Raw genomic sequence first — 22,666 nt, forward strand, 5'->3', positions numbered from 1 at the left:
GGACAGTTTCTGGCCGATTGCTGCAATGGAGTTCCCCGTTCTGGCAAACAAAGCTATTTCAGCATTACTCTCATTTTCCATGACATATCTGTGTGAGCTGAGCTTTTCAACCCTGACTCATATAAAAACTAAAACAGAAAGAGACTGAGAGCTGTTGAGGAAGAGCTTTGTGTGTCTGTCTTCAATTCCTGCCAGAATATCAGCATTGTGTTCATCCAAACAGGCTCAGGTTTCAAACTGATCATGCTGTTTTGTCCCCATAAGGAGCCGAGCAGCCGCATTTTGGAGTAACTGTAGTCTCTGAATACCAGAGTGCTCCAGGCCTGCATATAGGGTGTCACAGTAGTCGAGCTGAGTAGAAATAAAAGCATGGATCTCCTACAAGGCAGATAGGGCTTAACTTTCGCCAACTGAGTTGATAGAAACTTGTTTTGACCACAGAACTAATCTGTCTGTCAAATATGCAACCACTGTAAAGAATAAAGCCAAAATTCTTGGTAAAAGGTTCAGTATTAAACCCTAAAATGCCAAGAGTGCAAGCAGAGCCATTGAGCTGTTCAGGGTGACCAAAAACATGCATCTCTGTCTTTTTTCTCATTATGACATAGAAAGTTCAAGTTCAACCAGGTTTTCAGATCAGTTAAGTAGTTAAGCAGTGGTTGAAATGGCTTCTTGTCATTAGCTTTGATGGGGAGATAGATTTGGATGTCACCAGCAAAGCAGTGGTAAGAAACATTATGCCTATAAAAAATGGGGCCCAAAGGCAACATACTGTATATAAAGAAAACAGCAAACGACCTAAAATTGACCCTTAGGGAACACCACTCAATAGAGGGGCCATAGAGAAAGAAAAATCAGCAATTTGGCCAGAAATACTCCTTTCAGACAGATAGCACTTAAACCATTTGAGGGCAGTGCCCTTGATACCAACACACTGTTCCAGTCGAGATAAAAGAATAGAATGGTTGACTGTATCAAAGGCAGAGGATAAGTCTAAAAGCACCAACACAGCAGATTGACCTGAGTCAACAGCTAAAAGAAGATCATTAAAAACTCTTAAGAGGGCGGTCTCAGTACTATGGCGTACTTAAAGCGTGACTGAAACTTCTCATAGATGCTGAAATCTTCTAAGAAAGACTGAAGTTGATTACAAACAACCTTCCCCAAAACTATAGACAAAAAGGGAAGTTTAGAGAATCTAAAATTACATAAAATAGAAGGGTCCAGAGATCTCTTTTTTAAAAGAGGTTGCACAATAGCATGTTTAAAGGCAGCAGGAACACACCCTTAGCTGAAAGATCTATTCACAAAAGTTAAAATGCTTAACCGAACCGTATTAAGAACATGTTTAAGAAAGTGAGCAGGGATACTGTCAAGGAGGCAGTTTGCAGGATGTAGCTGGTTAACTACCTGAGACAAAGTGGAGAATGTAATCGGCTGGAACTGCTGAAAGACAGCTGAGCACAAAGGTGAAACAGAAGGATCAATGGTAGAAGCAAAAGATGATAATTGAAGGCCAGAAATCTTGTCAATAAAAAATTCACAAACATTTTGACACAGTAGGGGTGAAGGCACAATGTGGTCCAAGTGAGGTGAATTAATGAGGAAGTCGAGGACAATTAATAGAACCTGAGGCCGCTGGCTATTCTTGGCTACCAGTTGCGAGAAAAAAAATGTTTTATCAGATTTTACAGCATTCTGGTAAGTGGTTCATGCATCCTGTAGGATTTGAAATGAAACATTGACTCTGTCCTTTGTCCATGTTCTCTCAGCTATTTTGCAGGCATGTCTGAGAGAGCGACCCTGACTAGTTTCCCAGTCCCTGCCACTGAAAAACACCCCACAGCATGATGCTGCCACCACCATGCTTCACCACTGGGCTGGTAAAACGTGGGTGATGAGAAACATCTGATTATCTACAGACAAGATATTTAGAACTGAGACCAAACATTTTAATCTTGGTTTCATCAGACCAGAGAATCTTATTTCTCACAGTCAGAGCTCTTTAGGTGACTTTTTGCAAACTGCAGATTTCATGTGTCCTTTACTGAGGCTTTTACTAAGGCTTAACTGCTGGAGTGTTGCAGTGATGGCAGTCCTTCTGGAAGTTTCTTCCATCTCCACATAGGTTCCCTGGAGCTCAGCCAGAGTGACCATCGGGTTTGAACCCTTCTCTTAATTCTTAGTTTGGTCAGGAGGCCTGCTCAAGGAAGTGTCTTGGTTGTTCCAAAATTCCATCCATCCATCCATCCATCCGTCCATCCATTTTCTGTAACGGCTTATCCTATCCAGGGTCGTGGGGGGTCCGGAGCTGATCCCGGAGGCTACAAGCACAAGGCAGGGAACATCCCAGGATGGGTGTGACAACCGATCACATGGCACACTCACACATCATTCACTCATGCAGCATTCACTCTCACACCACATTCACTCTCACACCACATTCACTCTCACACCACATTCATTCTCACACCACATTCACTCTCACACCATTCACTCATACATGCACACCTGGTACTGTAGGAAAATGTTTTTGTTGCTCAAAACTTCTTCCATTTAAGTATTATGGAGGCCACTGTGCTCTTGGGAATCAGTTTTCATAATAAGCCTTTTGAAGTCCTACATGATAACCAGTGTGGGGGAGCTGGTGATTAAATTTGACGAGTCTCTGCATTAAAGTGGCCCTCACAGTTATGGTATGTGATCTCCGAAGCCTAGATGGGTGTTGCTTTGTATGCAGTAAGGACATTTGTGTAAGCTTGATCTAGTGCAGTGGTTCTCAAACTCGGTGCTCGTGCCCCACTGCCCTGCTTGTTTTCCAGCTTGTTTTCCAGCTAACCCCTGCCCTACACACTGCTGATTACCTGGATCAGGGGTGTTCAGTCAATCAGAAGCTGAAAGACAGCTGGGACTTGTGTGTGGGGCAGGGATAGCAGGAAAACAAGCAGGGCAGTGGGGCCCGAGTACCGAGAACCACTGATCTAGTGTGTTGTTTCTCTTGGTTAGGATTTCGAAATTGTCTGGAGATCTGCCCGGTAACAGTCTCCCATGACGATAAAGGCCCCATCAGGGTGTTTCCCTCAGTCTCACACATCCTTTGTGATGATTTAGTAAAACATCCCGCTGTGCAGACGGGTTTCCTAGCAGCCAGTACTGTGGTGGTTAATGGTGCTGTCGTGTCACCTGAAGTTTGCCAGCTGAAATATTAAGGAATCGACAACAAACAGCATGATGTCAGCTTCCGTGTGTAATGTATTAAAAATACAAATAACTCTGAAAGATCTTGGCGCTGATTCCCTCCTGTTGTAGGCTATGTCACTATGTCACTTTCTCCTGAGAAATACTGCCCCCGATACTGCAGATAGGTCAGATCCCACATACTGGGTGGCCCATGTGTAAAATGTAACAATAAAATGGTGAGTATGAATGTATTAACACAAGGAGTCACAGACTCTCTGCAGATCCTTGTACAATCGCTGGTGTCACAAATTGCAGATGGATGTACAGTTATTCAACCCGGTCTGCAATGTTCAGGGAGACAGCCAGGACAAGAGAGTCACTGGTCAGCTGCCTATTGCAAGGAGGGTTCCGTACAGTAGCCAGTGCACATTCTATTTTGCCATCACTGCCACTGCTGCCTGGTGATTTATCGTCAAGCTTCTCTGCAGTTTGTGTCTCTTCTGGACTTTAATATCTTCATCTGTTGTACATTTCTGTTATTTTCAGCAGAGTTTAACCCATCCATCACTTTATTAATTACCTCCCTCATATATACAGCTGTGTCTGTCACAGAAAGCAGCTGCTCCTTCTGTTATGAGTATGATGGGTTTGGTGATGAAAGAAGCACCAATGTAGCGAGCACTGGCTATTCATTCATTCATTCATCCATTTGCCAAACCCCCTCATCCTATTCTGGGTTATGGGGGTCCGGAACTTGCTACAGAAACAACAGGCACAAGGAAAGGCGGCAGGGAATAACTCAAGATGAGGTGCCAACCTATAACATTGCTGAGGTATGTTTGACACATACCTGTTCATACTCATACTGCAACTAAAAGCAGGATTCATTGACCAGGCAACCATCTACCACTGATCTAAGGTCCTTATTCATTGTTTGCGTGGCCATTGTAGGCTCTTTGGACAGTGTACTGAGGTTAGTATGGAGCTGTGACCGAGGTTAGCATGGGCGCTCTGATTGGGGTTAGTTAATTAATTAATTTGTTAATTTGACTTCACAGTTGGGTTCTCAGACAAAACGTATATGTCTGTTTTTCTATGCTTTCATACATTAAGAATGCATAGAGCTTCATTATTTATTCTTCCATGTTGTATGTTTCTCTAATTGACTTTTTTTAGATGATCACAAGCCAGAAGAATCTTGATAAAATGATTTATGTCGCGATCGCGTCGGTGAAGCAGGAGAAAGGAGCCGTGAGTACGGGAAAACGGGGTTTATTTCGGGCAGACAGGGAAACCACAGACAGGCGACAACCAACATTAATGACCAGGGGCGGACTGGCCATCGGGAGCACCGGGACATTTCCCGGTGGCCTGACGGTCGTTCTGGCCTGCCGGCTGCCGCTGTGCAGACGATCAGCCTGGCATGTGATAGGCTGGTGTGCAACTACGAATTAATTGACGGATCTCTCAATCTACGAATCAGGCAATGGCGGAGGGAAAATTACACTCCCACATGACCCAACGTCAGCGACGCACTGCCTAATATCTGGCTATATCCAGAGACAGGGTAAATCTGACTAAATCGTTCAAAAAATGGAGCGTAAACGCAGAGGAGGAGCAGAGAGGGAGCGTATAAAAAGGAAAAAAGCCCTGGCCGCAGACGCAGCTGCAAAATCCCAGCCATGTTCGCCAGTAAGGGAACAGGTTGGTCAAGATTACATTTACATTATCCATCCATCCATCCATTTTCCAAACCGCCTATCCTACTGGGTCACGGGGGGTCCGGAGCCTATCCCGGAAGCAATGGGCACGAGGCAGGGAACAACCCAGGATGGGGGGCCAGCCCATCGCAGGGCACACTCACACACCAGTCACTCACGCATGCACTCCTATGGGCAATTTAGCAACTCCAATTAGCCTCAGCATGTTTTTGGACTGTGGGGGGAAACCAGAGTACCCGGAGGAAACCCCACGACGACATGGGGAGAACATGCAAACTCCACACACATGTGACCCAGGCGGAGACTCGAACCCGGGTCCCAGAGGTGTGAGGCAACAGTGCTAACCACTGCACCACCATGCCGCCCCACATTTACATTATATTTATAATAATTTGGCAGACGAACACTTTCATCCAAATCACTTAGATAATCACAATAGATAAAATTAAACCAACAAACGAGCAACAATATGTAAGTGCTGCTGTGCTGTGTCAAGTTTCGTTTCGTCTACATGTAGCATATTTTTTATATAATAAATAAAAATGAATAAAAAGTAGACAGAATAGTGTTAGTGGGTCAAATTGTTTTAAATAATAAATAAATCAAGTAGATGGTATGGAAAAGAATACAGTATTAGTTATTTTGATTTTTCATTTCTAGTCTACAATATGTAGCCTACAATGTTTGTTTGTTTATTTATTAATTTTGAAAAGGTGACGAAGGAAGCGTCAGTAGCACTAGTGCTGCAAATGCTCCTGCTGTTGAGCTAGAGGTGGTGGACAGTTCAGCGTTTGAGTCAGAGCAGGAACCTTCAGGTAAAGTTTAAGATAAGCAAAACTAAACATGCAGCCAGCAGGCTATACTTTTTAAACAACATGTGCTTTTTATGATTTATAAGATCAGTAGTAGGACTGTGATTTTGGGGACATACAACTGATGGCTGCACAATTATAAATACAGATTATTGAACCCGCTTATTTCATATTGCAGAGCAACTAGATGTGCAGAGTGAGAGAGAGAATGATTCAGGGAAAGGTGAAGGAGACAGTGAAAGCCTTGATATCTCTTTTGATTATTTTGCCCGTCCACAGTCTAAGGATTTAGATTTTTTTTTAAGTATCACCCAATTCAAACATCTGAAAGAGCCATTCCTGATGTATTACATTCAAAAGATGGCACAAACAGAAAATGGCTGACATACAATGAAAGTAATCACTCCCTATTCTGCTCAGTATGTCTTGCATTTGCAAAACCTTTAGGCAGTGACAGTGCATTTGTCAAAGGAGGTATGCAGGCCTGGAAACATACCCATCAGAGAGTACAGGAACATGAGAGAAGCAGTATCCATAGAGAAAGTGCTGAAGCCTTTTTTCTTAGAGTCAACAAAGCAGATATCCATACCCTTCTGACTGATAAGCAAATGACCGTCCATTGAGACCAGGTTAGAAAGAGAAGGCAGGTCTTGGAACGTGTGATTGATGTAGTGAAAGTTACTGGTAAATGTGACTGCAGCAGCAGAGGTGGCCTGGGAGTGGAGTCAAATTCCCGGCCTGAATTATTGTCCCAGTCCGCCACTGACAGATCTGGGGAAAAAAAACACAGACGCGGAATAAATATACAGAACATATCAGACTGATGGAAAACAGCTGGGCACAATCGGGGAAGCACATGTGGATGATCAGGGGACGTGGCACACATGAGGACTGGATACGCAGGGCATGACAATTTAAATAAAAACCCTTTTGTCCGTATCCTTCTTCCTTTGTCTGCTTCCCTGTGCAAACTGTAACAATAACTCTTCAATAGTCTTTATTTAGTAACATGCATACATTTGCGCAAATGTAATTTAAGCACTGGCTAAATAAAACCTCAGACATTAAACTATGAAAAGCAGTTAAAGTGTATAAGATTTGGCAGATGTCTGGAAATAAAGTTACAGGAAAATTAAAATTTCTTTTTACTATAAGTACAAAAACGCTGAAGTACAAAATGCAGTAAAATTTTGATTTTGAAGATGGCAGGAAATAAAGTTACATGAGAATAAAAAAGAGGCTGAAATGTGATTTAATAAAATCGATCTTCATATTTTGCTAAGCAGAAAGAAGGCATTACTGAAATAAGCGCTGATCCAGCTTCTTCTTTGTCCGCTGAACCCAAGGATCACTGGGATCGACACACACTTCTTTGCCCTTTTTGGTGTAAAATCTGAAAATGAAATATTAAAATCACATGGGTCTGCTTGTCACTTGTTAGAATACTTCTCCATATACATCTGATCATGAACTAAAAGTCAGTTCTGTTATAAACATTTTGTATGCAACAAACATTAAATTCCAAAGCAGTATTAGTTCAATACAATACATGAATAAAGTAAATATTTACATAGTTCCAGGTTTAGCGCAGTCCTGTCTGGTCTCCTCATATCTATCTATCAGGTCCATCCTCACTTTTATAGGTAAGTATGCAAAACAGCACTGCTTTGGTCTATTGCCATCTGGACAGACATGAAGAACAAAAACGTATACATAGTTTACATACAAAATATATACAGCCACTCTACATACATGAAAAATCATCACATCAAGGAACTAGTCAGAACTGCATTCATATCTCACAATTGGGTCCATAATTTTAATGAATCATTAAAATCTAAGATACTGACAAAGTCCTGATAGAAGCTGTGAGATGCTGCAGACTTACTATTAGCCAGAGAGGAGGACAGCAGCACTGTCATCAGGAGGAAGAAGGCAGAGATCTGATGGTGCTTCATGATTCCACTGGACATTTGTGAAGATCAGCGTCGCTTTTACAGCTAAACTGAGGCCAGCAGAGCGAACCTCGATTTTTATAGGGGTTGTGTGTAGAGGATTCGGAGGGGTGGAAAAAAGATGAAAGAAAGCATTGTCTATAACTGACGTCATTTCCAGTATGGTTCAACAGTTATTAACATTCGCTGCAGTTCAGGTTTCCTTGGCTGAGTCAGGAGAAACTAACCCTCTAACTAAGCTATACTTTGTCGTAGTGTGTGTTGGGACCAAACTGAGCCTTAATAAATCTGCATTTCATTCCGGTTCGAGACACCCACAGTCATATCCTAATCAGCTTTTTTAGTGACTGATCAGATTCCTCCATATACCAGAGAAAAACTGATTATATAAACCTCTACCCTCTACCTGGAGGGGTGCCTGTCCATCATGTGGCTGGGGTACACGCTAGAGGGGTGTCTGTCCATCACGTGGCTGGGGTACACCCTGGAGGGGTGCCTGTCCATCACAAGGCTGGGGTACACGCTAGAGGGGTGCCTCTCCATCATGTGGCTGGGGTACACGCTAGAGGGGTGCCTGTCCATCACGTGGCTGGGGTACACGCTAGAGGGGTGCCTGTCTATCACGTGGCTGGGGTACACGCTAGAGGGGTGCCTGTCCATCACGTGGCTGGGGTACACGCTAGAGGGGTGCCTCTCCATCACGTGGCTGGGGTACACGCTAGAGGGGTGCCTGTCCATCACGTGGCTGGGGTACACGCTAGAGGGGTGCATCTCCATCATATGGCAGGGGTACACACTTGAGGGGAGTCTGTCCATCACAAGGCTGGGGTACACGCTAGAGGGGTGCCTGTCCATCACGTGGCTGGGGTACACGCTAGAGGGGTGCATCTCCATTACGTGGCAGGGGTACACACTAGAGGGGTGTCTGTCCATCACAAGGCAGGGGTACACACTAGAGGGGTGTCTGTCCATCACAAGGCAGGGGTACACACTAGAGGGGTGTCTGTCCATCACAAGGCAGGGGTACACACTAGAGGGGTGTCTGTCCATCACAAGGCAGGGGTACACGCTAGAGGGGTGCCTGTCCATCACAAGGCTGGGGTACACGCTAGAGGGGTGCCTGTCCATCACGTGGCTGGGGTACACGCTAGAGGGGTGCATCTCCCTCACATGGCAGGGGTACACACTAGAGGGGTATCTGTCCATCACAAGGCAGGGGTACACACTAGAGGGGTGTCTGTCCATCACAAGGCTGGGGTACACCCTGAAAGGGTGCCTGTCCATCACCTTGTTATTTAAATATGATTTATGGCTTTGAGGACCAGCTTCTACCCCAATCATCCTGAACATGGAAGAATCACATGAGCGTTATGCAACCTGCCCCCAAACAACTACTTGTATGTCCATCCGTCCATCTTCTAATCCTGCATGCCCTATTGTATAGGTCAGCAAAGAGCCAGATCCAGCCCACCTACAAACAAATTTGCCCCCCCGAACAAGGTTTCTCTTTTTACTTTTCATTGACAAAGTGTAAGATGGTATCTCACAAAAGCTATCTGACATAGCCAACTACTTATTAATATTATTTAACAAACAAGCTATTCTTAATTTATGAATTCCAAGCTTTTGCGAAAAAGTGGGAGTTCATTCACAAAACTTCAAGTCCCCACCATGCACAGTCAAATGGAATGGCAGAAAGAGGAGTACAGACAGTGAAGCTAATGCTAACAAAGGCCAAGGCTGATGGAAGAGATCCTTACCTGTCTCTGTGGAACCACAGAAGCACCCCCACTGAAGAAATTGGAGCATCACCGGCCCAACTGCTAATGGGTAGAAGTTTAATTCAATCGCTAAAGCCTAAGATGGTAAACAGTGCCGTGAAGAAGTGCTTAGAACACAAACAAACAAAACAGAAGGAGTACTTTGACCAAGGATCCAGAGCGCTTTCAAAACTAGAGGTTGGTGACATCAGAATGTGGCAAGATGGTGTGTGGAATATAGCTCAGGTAACAAAACCTTCTAAGCACCCAAGATCCTATGTTGTTCAGACTCCTGATGAGAAGGACTACAGAAGAAAGAGAAAGTTTCTACTGCAGTCAAAGGAATGATGCAACGGACCAAAAGACACAGACAAACTAAATATGACTCAAAGGAGAGGCATGAAGTGAATCTTCAAGACAGCACAGAGAAGGAATGTCAGTCCGACAAATCTGGCAAAGTTTCCTGTCAGAACTGCGAGTGGTCGAGATGTAATCAAACCCAGAAGACTTACTGAGGAGTAGCACTGTGGACTCTGCTAGCACTATTTTTGTGTTTAAACAGTAAACTGTTAAAATAATAATAATAATATAATTGTTCAATGATATCCAAGAAAATTATAGATAGTTGTTGTTTCTCAGTTCTCAGTGTGACCACACCCCTGATGTGCTACGCAGTGCTGCGCATTAGTTTAATGGTACATGGGTTTTTCAAGGTGTGATTTTGTAAAAAAAAAAGAAAGAAAAGAACAGGGGATGTCATGATATGTAAACAGTTAATCTATAGTTATCCTGATGCACAGATGTTTGATGGAGTGTGATGGGGCGGAGCTCAGGAGAATAAAGATGGCTGGCTGAAACTAACACACAACGGCCTCGTGTCTGGTCACAAAACAATATCAAAACAATCACAACACACTACAGCCGTGCTGCACAGCCCATTGGCTGAAGTGGCTCACACGAATTCCAGTTACAGTCTACAGAGAAGCAGGCTCACAGTCATATACAAAGAGCGCAGTTCCCAGCCAGTAAGGGACAGTAAGTGGGCGAATGAACTGAATCACTTCTTTAACAGGTTTGATTCATCATCTGCCCCTCACCATGTCCTGCCCTTTGTTCCTCAGTCACCTTCACCTTCATCCGAGCCTTCTAGCCACTGCCCCCCCTCCCCCACCTTATCACCACTTCACACCTTTACCACATTCCCTGCATACTGTCTCTCACCCCAAGCTTCTACCCCCAATACTCAGCAACTTTTCCCCGACTTGTATCTCAGTAAAGACAAGGTAAGGTGTGAACTCAGAAGGATCACAGTAAGAAAGGCAACGGGTCCAGATGGTATTAGCTCAGTAGTTCTGAAATCCTGTGCAGACCAATTGTGTGGGATAGTTGCGTATATATTCAACCTGAGCTTGAAGCTAGGGAAGGTACCACAGCTATGGAAAACATCTTGTGTGATACCAGTACCTAAGTCAACGCAGCCTAAAGACCTCAACAGCTACAGGCCGGTGGCGCTCACATCTCACCTGATGAAGACCCTGGAGCGGTTGGTCCTGGTCCACCTTCGACCCCTAGTGAGCCCTTCACTGGACCCACTTCAGTTTGCCTACCAGCCTGGCATTGGGGTAGATGATGTGATTATTCATCTCCTACACAGATCCCTCTCTCACCTGGAAAAGCCTGGGAGCACTGTGAGAATCATGTTTTTTGATTTCTCCAGTGCTTTCAACACCATCATACCCACAAGACTGAGGGAAAAGTTACTGTACACAGGAGTGGGCCCCCACCTCACCTCCTGGATCTTGGACTATCTAACGAATCGACCGCAATATGTGAAGATACTGGACTGTGTGTCTGACACAGTCGTGTGTAGTTCAGGGGCCCCACAGGGAACAAACAGGAGGGTTTTCGCAGGGAACAGAGTGTTGGACATGCGGGAAACCTGGACACTTAGCCAGGGACTGCAGGTCAGGGAAGCGACCATTTAACCCAAACTCCACCGAAAATGATCAATGACCCTCCTCGGAGACCCCTGTTGCCGACACTATCCGAGGCGAAACAGAGGTCATTTTAAGAAAAGAAACGGAGGTACTTTACAAGACCTCCTGGATGAGGAAATAGATTTGCAAGCAGTATGTCAGCTATTAGCAGAAAGGCAGTGGGGAACTTTGCCAAGTCGAAAATTAATCATAAACGGCAAAGTATATGAATGCCTGTGTGATACTGGAGCCTGTAGGACTGTCCTAACCTCCAGTCCTCCTGGAGTCACATACTCCTCATCTGTCATAAATATAAAAACAGCAGGAGGCCAAACAGACAGTCATCAGCTAACAAACCCAGTTGCAGTAAAAGACAAGGAAACTGGGATTGAATGTCAAGCACAAGTGTTAATAAGCCCTTCTTGTCCTGTCAATCTGTTAGGACGTGACCATATGGTACAGATGGGCATTAGTGTAGTTGCCACAAACTCTGGCATGAAAGCAATCATAAATGAGGAAGCCTATGTTGTGCAAGGAACCTCAGCACCACAATATTACTGGTCTCTGGACCTAGGGGGAACTGTACAGGCACGAGAATTGTTGCGAAAAACTAGAGAAACACCCTTTGTAGCACATTCTGCTGAGAGTGTGGGTACCCTTGCGCAAGTAAAACTTTAAAGTGTGTTGTCTCGTAATTCAAAGTGTAGTGTGGAGTTGGGGTGGAAACGCCGGGCGCTTTCCCCAACACTAAGCTACATTCCCTGTTGGAGGACATCTCCCACCCCTTACAGGACACACTATCAGTACTGAGCAGCTCCATCAGCGACAGACTGGTGCATCCAAGGTGTGCGACAGAGAGATACCGCAGGTCTTTTCTTCCATCTGCCATCAGACTTCACAACAAACACTAAGCACATACCATCTTGTATTGTATTGTATTGTATTGTATATATTGTATTGTATTTTATTTATATCTCTTATTTCTATTGTTTGATACTTGATTTTTTTCTGGATTCTACTTATTTCTGCTGCACTGTCCACTTTGCTGCTGTATAACGCAAATTTCCCAACCGTGGGACTAATAAAGGCAATCTTAATCTTAATCTTAATATAGGCAGACATACGTACAACATCCAGGATGTGACTTCAATGTGACGACCGACACTGACTAAATTTTACCAAGAGCTTTACTTAGCAGGGATGAGGGTAAAAATTGCATTTGTGAGGAATGTGTGAGGAAATGGAAAACAACATGTAATTTCAGCTTCCGACATCCACAGGAAACACAAGCAGGCGACAGCACATCTGACCTGTGGGTCAGAATGCTGGAATACACTGACGGCAGCTATAACTCTATAACTTCTATAACTTTATAACTCTATAACTTCGGATCTAGCTGGAGTCCATTACAACTCTGCTAGCGTGGGCACCACTGGCATTTTCAACGTAGCTGGGATTTCTGCTTTGCTGTTTAGCGATACAAGTCCAGAGTAGAGTCAAACATGCACAGGGCTTCCAGAGGTTAATAAAGTGCAGATTTGGGCATCCTGCTAAAAGGGAAGAGTGACGTCTCTCAGGAGCCACAAAACCTGGACACATAGAGCAGATTGGGAGAGCCCTCTGCGTCTGCTCTGCATCTACCAGGGAAGCAACTTCTAGACAAGAAATAATGTCACCCGCTTTCTGCTGGTGATTTTTTTTTTCCTTTTTTTTTTTTTTTTTTTACATCTCCTGTCTGGCAGCTTTAGCAGAATTATGGTCTAAATTCCACTGAATTTAGGCTGGAGCCTATTGAATTAACCAACGAGTTCCAACTGTATGATTCAGACATGATGGCCAGTAACTGGTGAAGGGCCAGTTCGTAAACATCTTTGTTCTTTGTCTCATCAGAAATAAATCATCTTATTCTTTGGAGATTTCAAATTGCACTGGAAAATGGATGAAAGCCAGAAGTAACCCACTTTGGAAAACTTAATCCGAACCAAACCAAAATAATTCTAGGCCAGATGTGGCGACATGGTAAGATGTGGCGACACTTACGACATGGAATGATGGCATTTCAGCACATCACTGCTGGTTTCCGCATCAGGGCCACATGTCAGCCAGAAGAGGTAAGGCTGAGGTTCAGATCTGGCTCTAATGTGGCTCAAAAGTAGTTTCTGAATCTCACACAGAAGTAATGCTTGTTAAGGCCACTTCACAGCCAGACGTCTCTGCAGTTAATTCCCAGCCCTAATCAGGCTTCATTCGTGGTCTCACATACAACTAACTTCCCAAATGTCTTAAAGGATATTTATTTTTGGGCAATATCTCAGCATGGTTCTGTTGGCCTCATCGGACCATGACCTTCAGCTCTCACTGGGGCAGTTCGCAGCCAAGTGTGAAGCGGCTGGGATCAGAATCAGCACCTCTAAATCCGAGACCATGGTTCTCAGCCGGAAAAGGGTAGAATGCTCTCTCCGGGTTGGAGATGGGGTCCTCCCCCAAGTGGAGGAGTTTAAGTATCTCAGGATCTTGTTCACGAGTGGGGGAACGAAGGAGCGGGAGGTCGACAGGTGGATCGGTGCGGCGTCAGCAGTCATGCGGGCACTGCATCGGTCTGTCATGGTGAAGAGAGAGCTGAGCCAAAAGGCAAAGCTCTCGATTTACCAGTCGATCTACGTTCCTACCCTCACCTATGGTCATGAGCTATGGGTAGTGACCGAAAGAACGAGATCGCGGGTGCAAGCGGCCGAAATGAGTTTCCTCCGCAGGGTGGCTGGACTCTCCCTTAGAGATAGGGTGAGGAGTTCAGTCATTCGGGAGGGACTCAGAGTAGAGCCGCTGCTCCTCCGCATCGAGAGGAGCCAGATGAGGTGGCTCGGGCATCTGATCCGGATGCCTCCGGGACGCCTCCCTGGGGAGGTGTTCCGGGCATGTCCCACTGGGAGGAGGCCCCGGGGAAGACCCAGGACACGCTGGAGAGACTGGCCTGGGAGCACCTCAGGGTCCCCCCAGAGGAGCTAGAAGAAGTGGCCGGGGAGAGGGAAGTCTGGGCTTCCCTGCTGAGACTGCTGCCCCCACGACTCGACCCCGGATAAGCGGAGGATAATGGATGGATGGATGGATGGATGGATCTCAGCATGTCTTAAAATTGATGAGAGAGGGATATAGGGCTCTCGAAGGAACAAACAGGCACGCTTAGGTTCACTCAAAAACGCTTTAATACAAGTAATACAAGATAACCTCGCATTAAAATCAATATCAATATATCAATTGTATCAATGCAAATAACCTTGTACCACAACAGATATGGAATAGCATGAATCATACGTATATATATATATATATATATATATATAGGAAGCAACAATAAAAATAAGTAAGGCGAATTATTATCACAAGCGGTGATAATTAATCCCCCTTAATCAATCGAACGCAAAAGCAGCTGCTAAACTATTTACACTCGGGCGTGCCATCATCACCCACCTTCACACACGGACTGGGGAGCCCTTTTCAGTCCTGGCAGGAGACCAACACGTGAGTCCCGAGAAATGCCGGGCGATGCGCGCTCTATCCCACGGCTGAGCTCCGGTCAGTACTGAGTTTTCTCCGTCCTTTATACTAAATTGGGTGCTGCCTGTGGGCAGGGGGTGATCTGGCCAGACTCACCCCTTTCCCCCAGGGCAAGGTGTTATCCAATTCCCCCTTTTGTCCGAGTGTTGCTGCTTGTGATAATAAAATACAATAGGCGTCTTGGTGCCGGATGTTTGCGCAACGCCTCCCCGTCCCCCCTACCAACAACATAGGGTGCTAGATAACGACCCCCCCTCTGTCTCCCAAAACCAAGATAAGCATTCTGCATGCCGATCTAATGGCTCAGATAAGCATCCTGGTTTCTTTTATGAGCCGAAGTTCTTTATGGCAGGACAGGGTTTGCGGGGGATCGGCAAAGAATTACATGTTCAATGACATTCTGGGTGAATCATGGACGATTGATCTTCAGGACGATCAGTCTCCACACGATCAGAATTACTCCACAATTACGATCTCCCAGAATATTACAGTAAAAGGATTAATTCCATATACGTGGGTGACGTAATCGTCCGTGAATTCATTCTAATACACAGCACCACACTAGTCTGAATGGACCAGTGTGAGGTTTTCCCAGTGGCTGGAGTGCCAATCCTGCCAACAACCCCCAAGTTTATTCCTTGTATAAAGACCTCTTTATAGGGCTGGATTTGGGTTAATGTCATACCCAGGATGAAGCAATTGCAGGTTTGCTGAAGGGCCCAATGGAGTAGAATCACTCTAGGCATTCCTAGGGTTTGAACCAGCTGGAAAAGATTCCTAGTCTCAGGAAAATTGTGGGAATTTTCAAAGATGAAAACTTTCCATGGAAATTAATGAAAATAAACTTAAAGTCTGCAAAATTGCAGGCTAGCCTATAATGGGGAATTTAAATGTAGTTTAAAACAACAAATATGTGTGATATCATTGTATAACCAAATGCCTGTAAGTAATTATATGTGTGTAAAAACACCACAAAATAAGCATCTACATCAGTACGCACTGCTTATAAGTTATATTCTATGTTGTATTCCTCATTTGCTTTCTTTGCTGTATCTGACAGCTTGCAGGGTTCCATGGAGTTCAACATTTCCAAAATTCCCCAGCTAAACTTCGTCTTGGAAAATTTCAGGAAAGTTTCCAGAAATTTCTCACCCCTTTGTAGTCCCAAATGCAGTAAACACAAATACGGCAGTGAAATGAAATGGGTAAAAGTTTTATCAACAGTTTTAAAGTTATCAGTAAAGGCCAGGGCAGTACAGTGTTAAAGCAATAAGGCAATAATCCATGGTATTTTGAAAATCCTTATGATAAAATTATCCTGGACCCCACCCCGGACTCGATGAATTTCATTTCAGAATGTCACAACAGTGCTGCTTTTAAAAGTCATATACCTCGTTATGTCTGGACAGAATGAAACATTACAGAAGATCAACGGGAGGCAACGACCCTCCTCATATAGCAGCTCACCACAGCTACCTCTACTACTCTTCCTGTACTCTTTGTCGGTGACTCCTGCTACCACCTACTGGATTTTTAAACACATGTATCATAAACACTGCCTATCCCTGCCCACCCCCTCCACCTGCAGACACACAACCCCCCTATAAATGGACGTGGTTCGACTCTGCTGGCCTCAGTTTAGCTTTAGAAGCATCACTCATCTTCACAGACATCCAGTGGAATCATGAAGCACCATCAGATCTCTGCCTTCTTCCTCCTGATGACAGTGCTGCTGTCCTCCACTCTGGCTCAATGTAAGTCTGCAGCATCTCACAGCTTCTATCAGGACTTTGTCAGTATCTTAGATTTTAATGATTCATTAAGATTATGGACCCAATTGTGAGATATGAATGCAGTTCTGACTAGTTCCTTGATGTGCATTTTTCATGTATGTAGAGTGGCTGTATATATTTTGTATGTAAACTATGTATACGTTTTTGTTCTTCATGTCTGTCCAGATGGCAATGAACCAAAGCAGTGCTGTTTTACATACTTACCTAGAAGAGTGAGGATGGACCAGATAACTGGATATGAAGAGACCAGGGCAGACTGCCCTAAATCTGGAATTATGTAAATATTTACTCTTTTCATGTATTGTTTTGAACTATTACTGTTTTAGAATTTAAAGTTTGCTGTGTGTAAAATGTTTATAATATGAAAGATTGTAATAAGTGAGAATTTTCAGACTATACACCAAAAAGGAGAAACAACTGTGTGTCGATCCCAGCCATCGCTGGCTTCAGAGGGTCAAGCAGAAGCTAGATCAGTGGTGATGCCTCCTGTCTGCCTGGCAAAGCATAAAGAATGAATTTTATTGCATTTCAGATTCTACTTTATGTCCTCATCCAAATCATTTAAACTTCTGCTGCATTTTATACTTCAATATCTTCAGCTTATATATTTTTAAAACATCAGTCAAATGTCAGTTACACTCATATTCCTTTGTATCCATGTAGCTGATTAAAGATAATTGAAAGTTAATGGTGGCTGACTCAGGTTTTTCATTTAAATCATTTAAATTACAAAACAACATGCCTTTGGTTGGTGGGTGTACAGTATGAAAAGACAGTAACAGATAATATATTCTGAATGAATGATATAAATATATGCATTTTCAATGTATGTTCAATACCAGTCAAAATTTTGGACACACTTACCAAGAGAAAGGTTTATTTGTACTATTCTATGCATTTTGAAATAATTATAGAGACATCAAAACTATAAAATAGCATATATGGAATTATGCATTGACCAAAAATAAGCCAGGAAAGTCAGTCCTACAAGAACACGAAGGACAGAAGGTTCCTTATTACTTTATTATTATTATTATTATTGTGGTTGTTATTTTACATTCTTTTTTTGTGGTCAAGTAATCCATTCCTCATATTATTATTACTATCGTTTTTATTTGCTTGGTACTTACACTATATTGCCAAAAGTATTAGGACACTAATTACTAATAATTACTAAGTATTAGGGCCTGCATGATGATGAGAAGCATCTGATTATCTACAGACAAGATATTTAGAACTGAGACCAAACATTTTAATCTTGGTTTCATCAGACCAGAGAATCTTGTTTCTTACAGTCAGAGCTCTTTAGGTGACTTTTTGCAAACTGCAGATTTCATGTGTCCTTTACTGAGGCTTTTACTAAGGCTTAACTGCTGGAGTGTTGCAGTGATGGCAGTCCTTCTGGAAGTTTCTTCCATCTCCACATAGGTTCCCTGGAGCTCAGCCAGAGTGACCATCGGGTTTAAACCCTTCTCTTAATTCTTAGTTTGGTCAGGAGGCCTGCTCAAGGAAGTGTCTTGGTTGTTCCAAAATTCCATCCATCCATCCATCCGTCCATCCATTTTCTGTAACCGCTTATCCTATCCAGGGTCGCGGGGGGTCCGGAGCTTATCCCGGAGGCTACAAGCACAAGGCAGGGAACATCCCAGGATGGGTGTGACAACCGATCACATGGCACACTCACACACCATTCACTCATGCAGCATTCACTCTCACACCACATTCACTCTCACACCACATTCACTCTCACACCACATTCACTCTCACACCATTCACTCATACATGCACACCTGGTACTGTAGGAAAATGTTTTTGTTGCTCAAAACTTCTTCCATTTAAGTATTGTGGAGGCCACTGTGCTCTTGGGAATCAGTTTTCATAATAAGCCTTTTGAAGTCCTACATGATAACCAGTGTGGGGGAGCTGGTGATTAAATTTGACGAGTCTCTGCATTAAAGTGGCCCTCACAGTTATGATATGTGATCTCCGAAGCCTAGATGGGTGTTGCTTTGTATGCAGTAAGGACATTTGTGTAAGCTTGATCTAGTGCAGTGGTTCTCAAACTCGGTGCTCGCGCCCCACTGCCCTGCTTGTTTTCCAGCTTGTTTTCCAGCTAACCCCTGCCCTACAAACTGCTGATTACCTGGATCAGGGGTGTTCAGTCAATCGGAAGCTGAAAGACAGCTGGGACTTGTGTGTGAGGCAGGAATAGCAGGAAAACAAGCAGGGCAGTGGGGCCCGAGGACCGAGTTTGAGAACCACTGATCTAGTGTGTTGTTTCTCTTGGTTAGGATTTCGAAATTGTCTGGAGATCTGCCCGGTAACAGTCTCCCATGACGATAAAGGCCCCATCAGGGTGTTTCCCTCAGTCTCACACATCCTTTGTGATGATTTAGTAAAACATCCCGCTGTGCAGACGGGTTTCCTAGCAGCCAGTACTGTGGTGGTTAATGGTGCTGTCGTGTCACCTGAAGTTTGCCAGCTGAAATATTAAGGAATCGACAACAAACAGCATGATGTCAGCTTCCGTGTGTAATGTATTAAAAATACAAATAACTCTGAAAGATCTTGGCGCTGATTCCCTCCTGTTGTAGGCTATGTCGCTATGCCACTTTCTCCTGAGAAATACTGCCCCAGATACTGCAGATAGGTCAGATCCCACATACTGGGTGGCCCATGTGTAAAATGTAACAATAAAATGGTGAGTATGAATGTATTAACACAAGGAGTCACAGACTCTCTGCAGATCCTTGTACAATCGCAGGATTTCGAAATTGTCTGGAGATCTGCCCGGTAACAGTCTCCCATGACGATAAAGGCCCCATCAGGGTGTGTCCCTCAGTCTCACACATCCTTTGTGATGATTCAGTAAAACATCCAGCTGCTCAAATGGACTCCTGAGCAGCCAGTACTGTGGTGGTTAATGGTGCCGTCGGGTCACCTGAAGTTTGCCAGCTGAAGTATTAAGGAATCAACAACAACAGCATGATGTCAACTTCTGTGTGTAATGTATTAAAAATACAAATAACTCTGAAAGATCTTGGCGCTGATTCCCTCCTGTTGTAGGCTATGTCACTATGTCACTTTCTACTGAGAAAAACTGCCCCCGATAGGTCAGATCCGACACACTGGGTGGCCCATGTGTAAAATGTAACAATAAAATGGTGAGTATGAATGTATTAACACAAGGAGTCACAGACTCTGCAAATCCTTGTACAATCGCTTGTGTCACAAATTGCAGATGGATGTACAGTTATTCAACCCGGTCTGCAGTGTTCAGGGAGGCAGCCAGGACAGGACAGTCACTGGTCAGCTGCCTATTGCAAGGAGGGTTCCGTACAGTAGCCAGTGCACATTCTATTTTGCCATCACTGCCACTGCTGCCTGGTGATTTATCGTCAAGCTTCTCTACAGTTTGTGTCTCTTCTGGACTTTAATTTATCTTCATCTATTGTACATTTCTGTTATTTTCAGCAGGGTTTAACCCATCCATCACCTTACTAATTAACTCCCTCATATATACAGCTGTGTCTGTCACAGAAAGCAGCTGCTCCTTCTGTTATGAGTATGATGGGTTTGGTGATGAAAGAAGCACCAATGTAGCGAGCACTGGCATTCATTTGTTCATTCATTCATTCATTCATTCATCCATTTGCCAAACCCCCTCATCCTATGCTGGGTTATGGGGGTCCGGAACTTGCTACAGAAACAACAGGCACAAGGAAAGGCGGCAGGGAATAACCCAGGATGAGGCCCCAACCTATAACATTGCTGAGGTATGTTTGACACATACCTGTTCATACTCATACTGCAACTAAAAGCAGGATTCATTGACCAGGCAACCATCTACCACTGATCTAAGGTCCTTATTCATTGTTTGCGTGGCCATTGTAGGCTCTTTGGACAGTGTACTGAGGTTAGTATGGAGCTGTGACCGAGGTTAGCATGGGCGCTGTGATTGGGGTTGAATTAGGGTTAGTTAATTAATTAATTTGATACAAAACGTATATGTCTGTTTTTCTATGCTTTCTTACATTAAGAATGCATAGAGCTTCATTATTTATTCTTCCATGTTGTATGTTTCTCTAATTGACTTTTTTTAGATGATCACAAGCCAGAAGAATCTTGATAAAATGATTTATGTCGCGATCGCGTCGGTGAAGCAGGCAAAAGGAGCCGTGAGTACGGGGTTTATTTCGGGCAGACAGGGAAACCACAGAGCAGCGACAACCAACATTAATGACAGATCTGGGGAAAACGAACACAGACGCGGAATAAATACACAGAACATATCAGACTGATGGAAAACAGCTGAACACAATCGGGGAAGCACGCGTGGATGATCAGGGGGCGTGGCACACACGAGGACTGGACACGCAGGGCATGACAATTTAAATGAAAACCCTTTTGTCCGTATCCTTCTTCCTTCGTCTGCTCCCCTGTGCAAACTGTAACAATAACTCTTCAATAGTCTTTATTTAGTAACATGCATACATTTGCGCAAATCTAATTTAAGCACTGGCTAAATAAAACCTCAGACATTAAACTATGAAAAGCAGTTAAAGTGTATAAGATTTGGCAGATGTCTCGAAATAAAGTTACAGGAAAATTTAAATTTTTTTTTACTATAAGTACAAAAACGCTGAAGTACAAAATGCAGTAAAATTTTGATTTTGAAGATGGCAGGAAATAAAGTTACATGAGAATAAAAAAGAGGCTGAAATGTGATTTAATAAAATCGATCTTCATATTTTGCTAAGCAGAAAGAAGGCATTACTGAAATAAGCGCTGATCCAGCTTCTTCTTTGTCCGCTGAACCCAAGGATCACTGGGATCGACACACACTTCTTTGCCCTTTTTGGTGTAAAATCTGAAAATGAAAAATAAAATCACATGGGTCTGCTTGTCACTTGTTAGAATCCTACTCCATATACATCTGATCATGAACTACAAGTCAGTTCTGTTATAAACATTTTGTATGCAACAAACATTAAATTCCAAAGCAGTATTAGTTCAATACAATACATGAATAAAGTAAATATTTACATAGTTCCAGGTTTAGCGCAGTCCTGTCTGGTCTCCTCATATCTATCTATCAGGTCCATCCTCACTTTTATAGGTAAGTATGCAAAACAGCACTGCTTTGGTCTATTGCCATCTGGACAGACATGAAGAACAAAAACGTATACATAGTTTACATACAAAATATATACAGCCACTCTACATACATGAAAAATGCACATCAAGGAACTAGTAAGAACTGCATTCATATCTCACAATTGGGTCCATAATCTTAATGAATCTTTTCAATCTAAGATACTGTCAAAGTCCTGATAGAAGCTGTGAGATGCTGCAGACTTACGTTGAGCCAGAGTGGAGGACAGCAGCACTGTCATCAGGAGGAAGAAGGCAGAGATCTGATGGGACTTCATGATTCCACTGGACCTTTCTGATGATCAGTGCCGTTTCTTCAGCTAAATTGTGACCAGCAGAGCCATACCATGAACTTTTATAGGGGTTGTGTGTAGAGGTGGAGGTGGAGGGGTGGAAGAAAGATGAAAGAAAGGATTTACCATTTGTCATGCACCTAAAATAGACCACAGACACGATGCTGGGGCATAATTTGTAGAATTTGAACTGATGCCACGTGCATTATGAGCATTCCTGTATGGTGCAACAGTTATTAACATTGGCTGCAGTTCAGGTTTCCTGGCTGGCATGGAGCCACTTGGCTGAGTCAGGAGAAACTAACCCTCTAACTAAGCCATACTTTGCAAGTTCTACCGTAGTGTGTGTTGGGACCAAACTGAGCCTTAATAAATCTGCACTTCATTCCGGTTTGAGACACCCACAGTCATATCCTAATCAGCTTTTTTAGTGACTGATCAGATTCCTCCATATACCAAAGAAAAAC

General features: G+C 43.6%; 1 protein-coding gene and 1 long non-coding RNA gene across 20 annotated transcripts in view; one reads left to right on the forward strand and one right to left on the reverse strand.

Moving 5' to 3' along the window:
- Nucleotides 1-22,666, reverse strand: part of LOC125705105 (uncharacterized) — an 80,334-nt gene that overhangs the window by 52,215 nt on the left and 5,453 nt on the right. For 6 of the 18 annotated variants that reach the window (XR_007381404.1, XR_007381409.1, XR_007381413.1 and 3 more), the window contains one exon: nt 22,115-22,258. Coding sequence is in view for 2 of the 18 variants with exons in the window: in XM_048971462.1 (XP_048827419.1) it covers nt 22,115-22,258 (144 nt within the window). In the remaining 16 variants the exon portion in view is untranslated. Of the gene's footprint in view, nt 1-4,436; nt 6,485-6,616; nt 7,107-7,283; nt 7,396-8,999; nt 9,011-20,928; nt 21,623-21,798; nt 21,911-22,114; nt 22,259-22,666 lie in introns of those variants that run through there. The other 12 variants (XR_007381402.1, XR_007381401.1, XR_007381411.1 and 9 more) reach the window with 6 other exon arrangements.
- LOC125705116 (uncharacterized) overlaps nt 1-22,666 on the forward strand; it is a 55,138-nt gene that overhangs the window by 18,550 nt on the left and 13,922 nt on the right. The gene's annotated exons all lie outside the window — the stretch shown is intronic.

The sequence above is a fragment of the Brienomyrus brachyistius genome, chromosome 12, assembly GCF_023856365.1.
Source record: "Brienomyrus brachyistius isolate T26 chromosome 12, BBRACH_0.4, whole genome shotgun sequence".
In the NCBI taxonomy this organism is placed as follows: Eukaryota; Metazoa; Chordata; class Actinopteri; order Osteoglossiformes; family Mormyridae; genus Brienomyrus; species Brienomyrus brachyistius.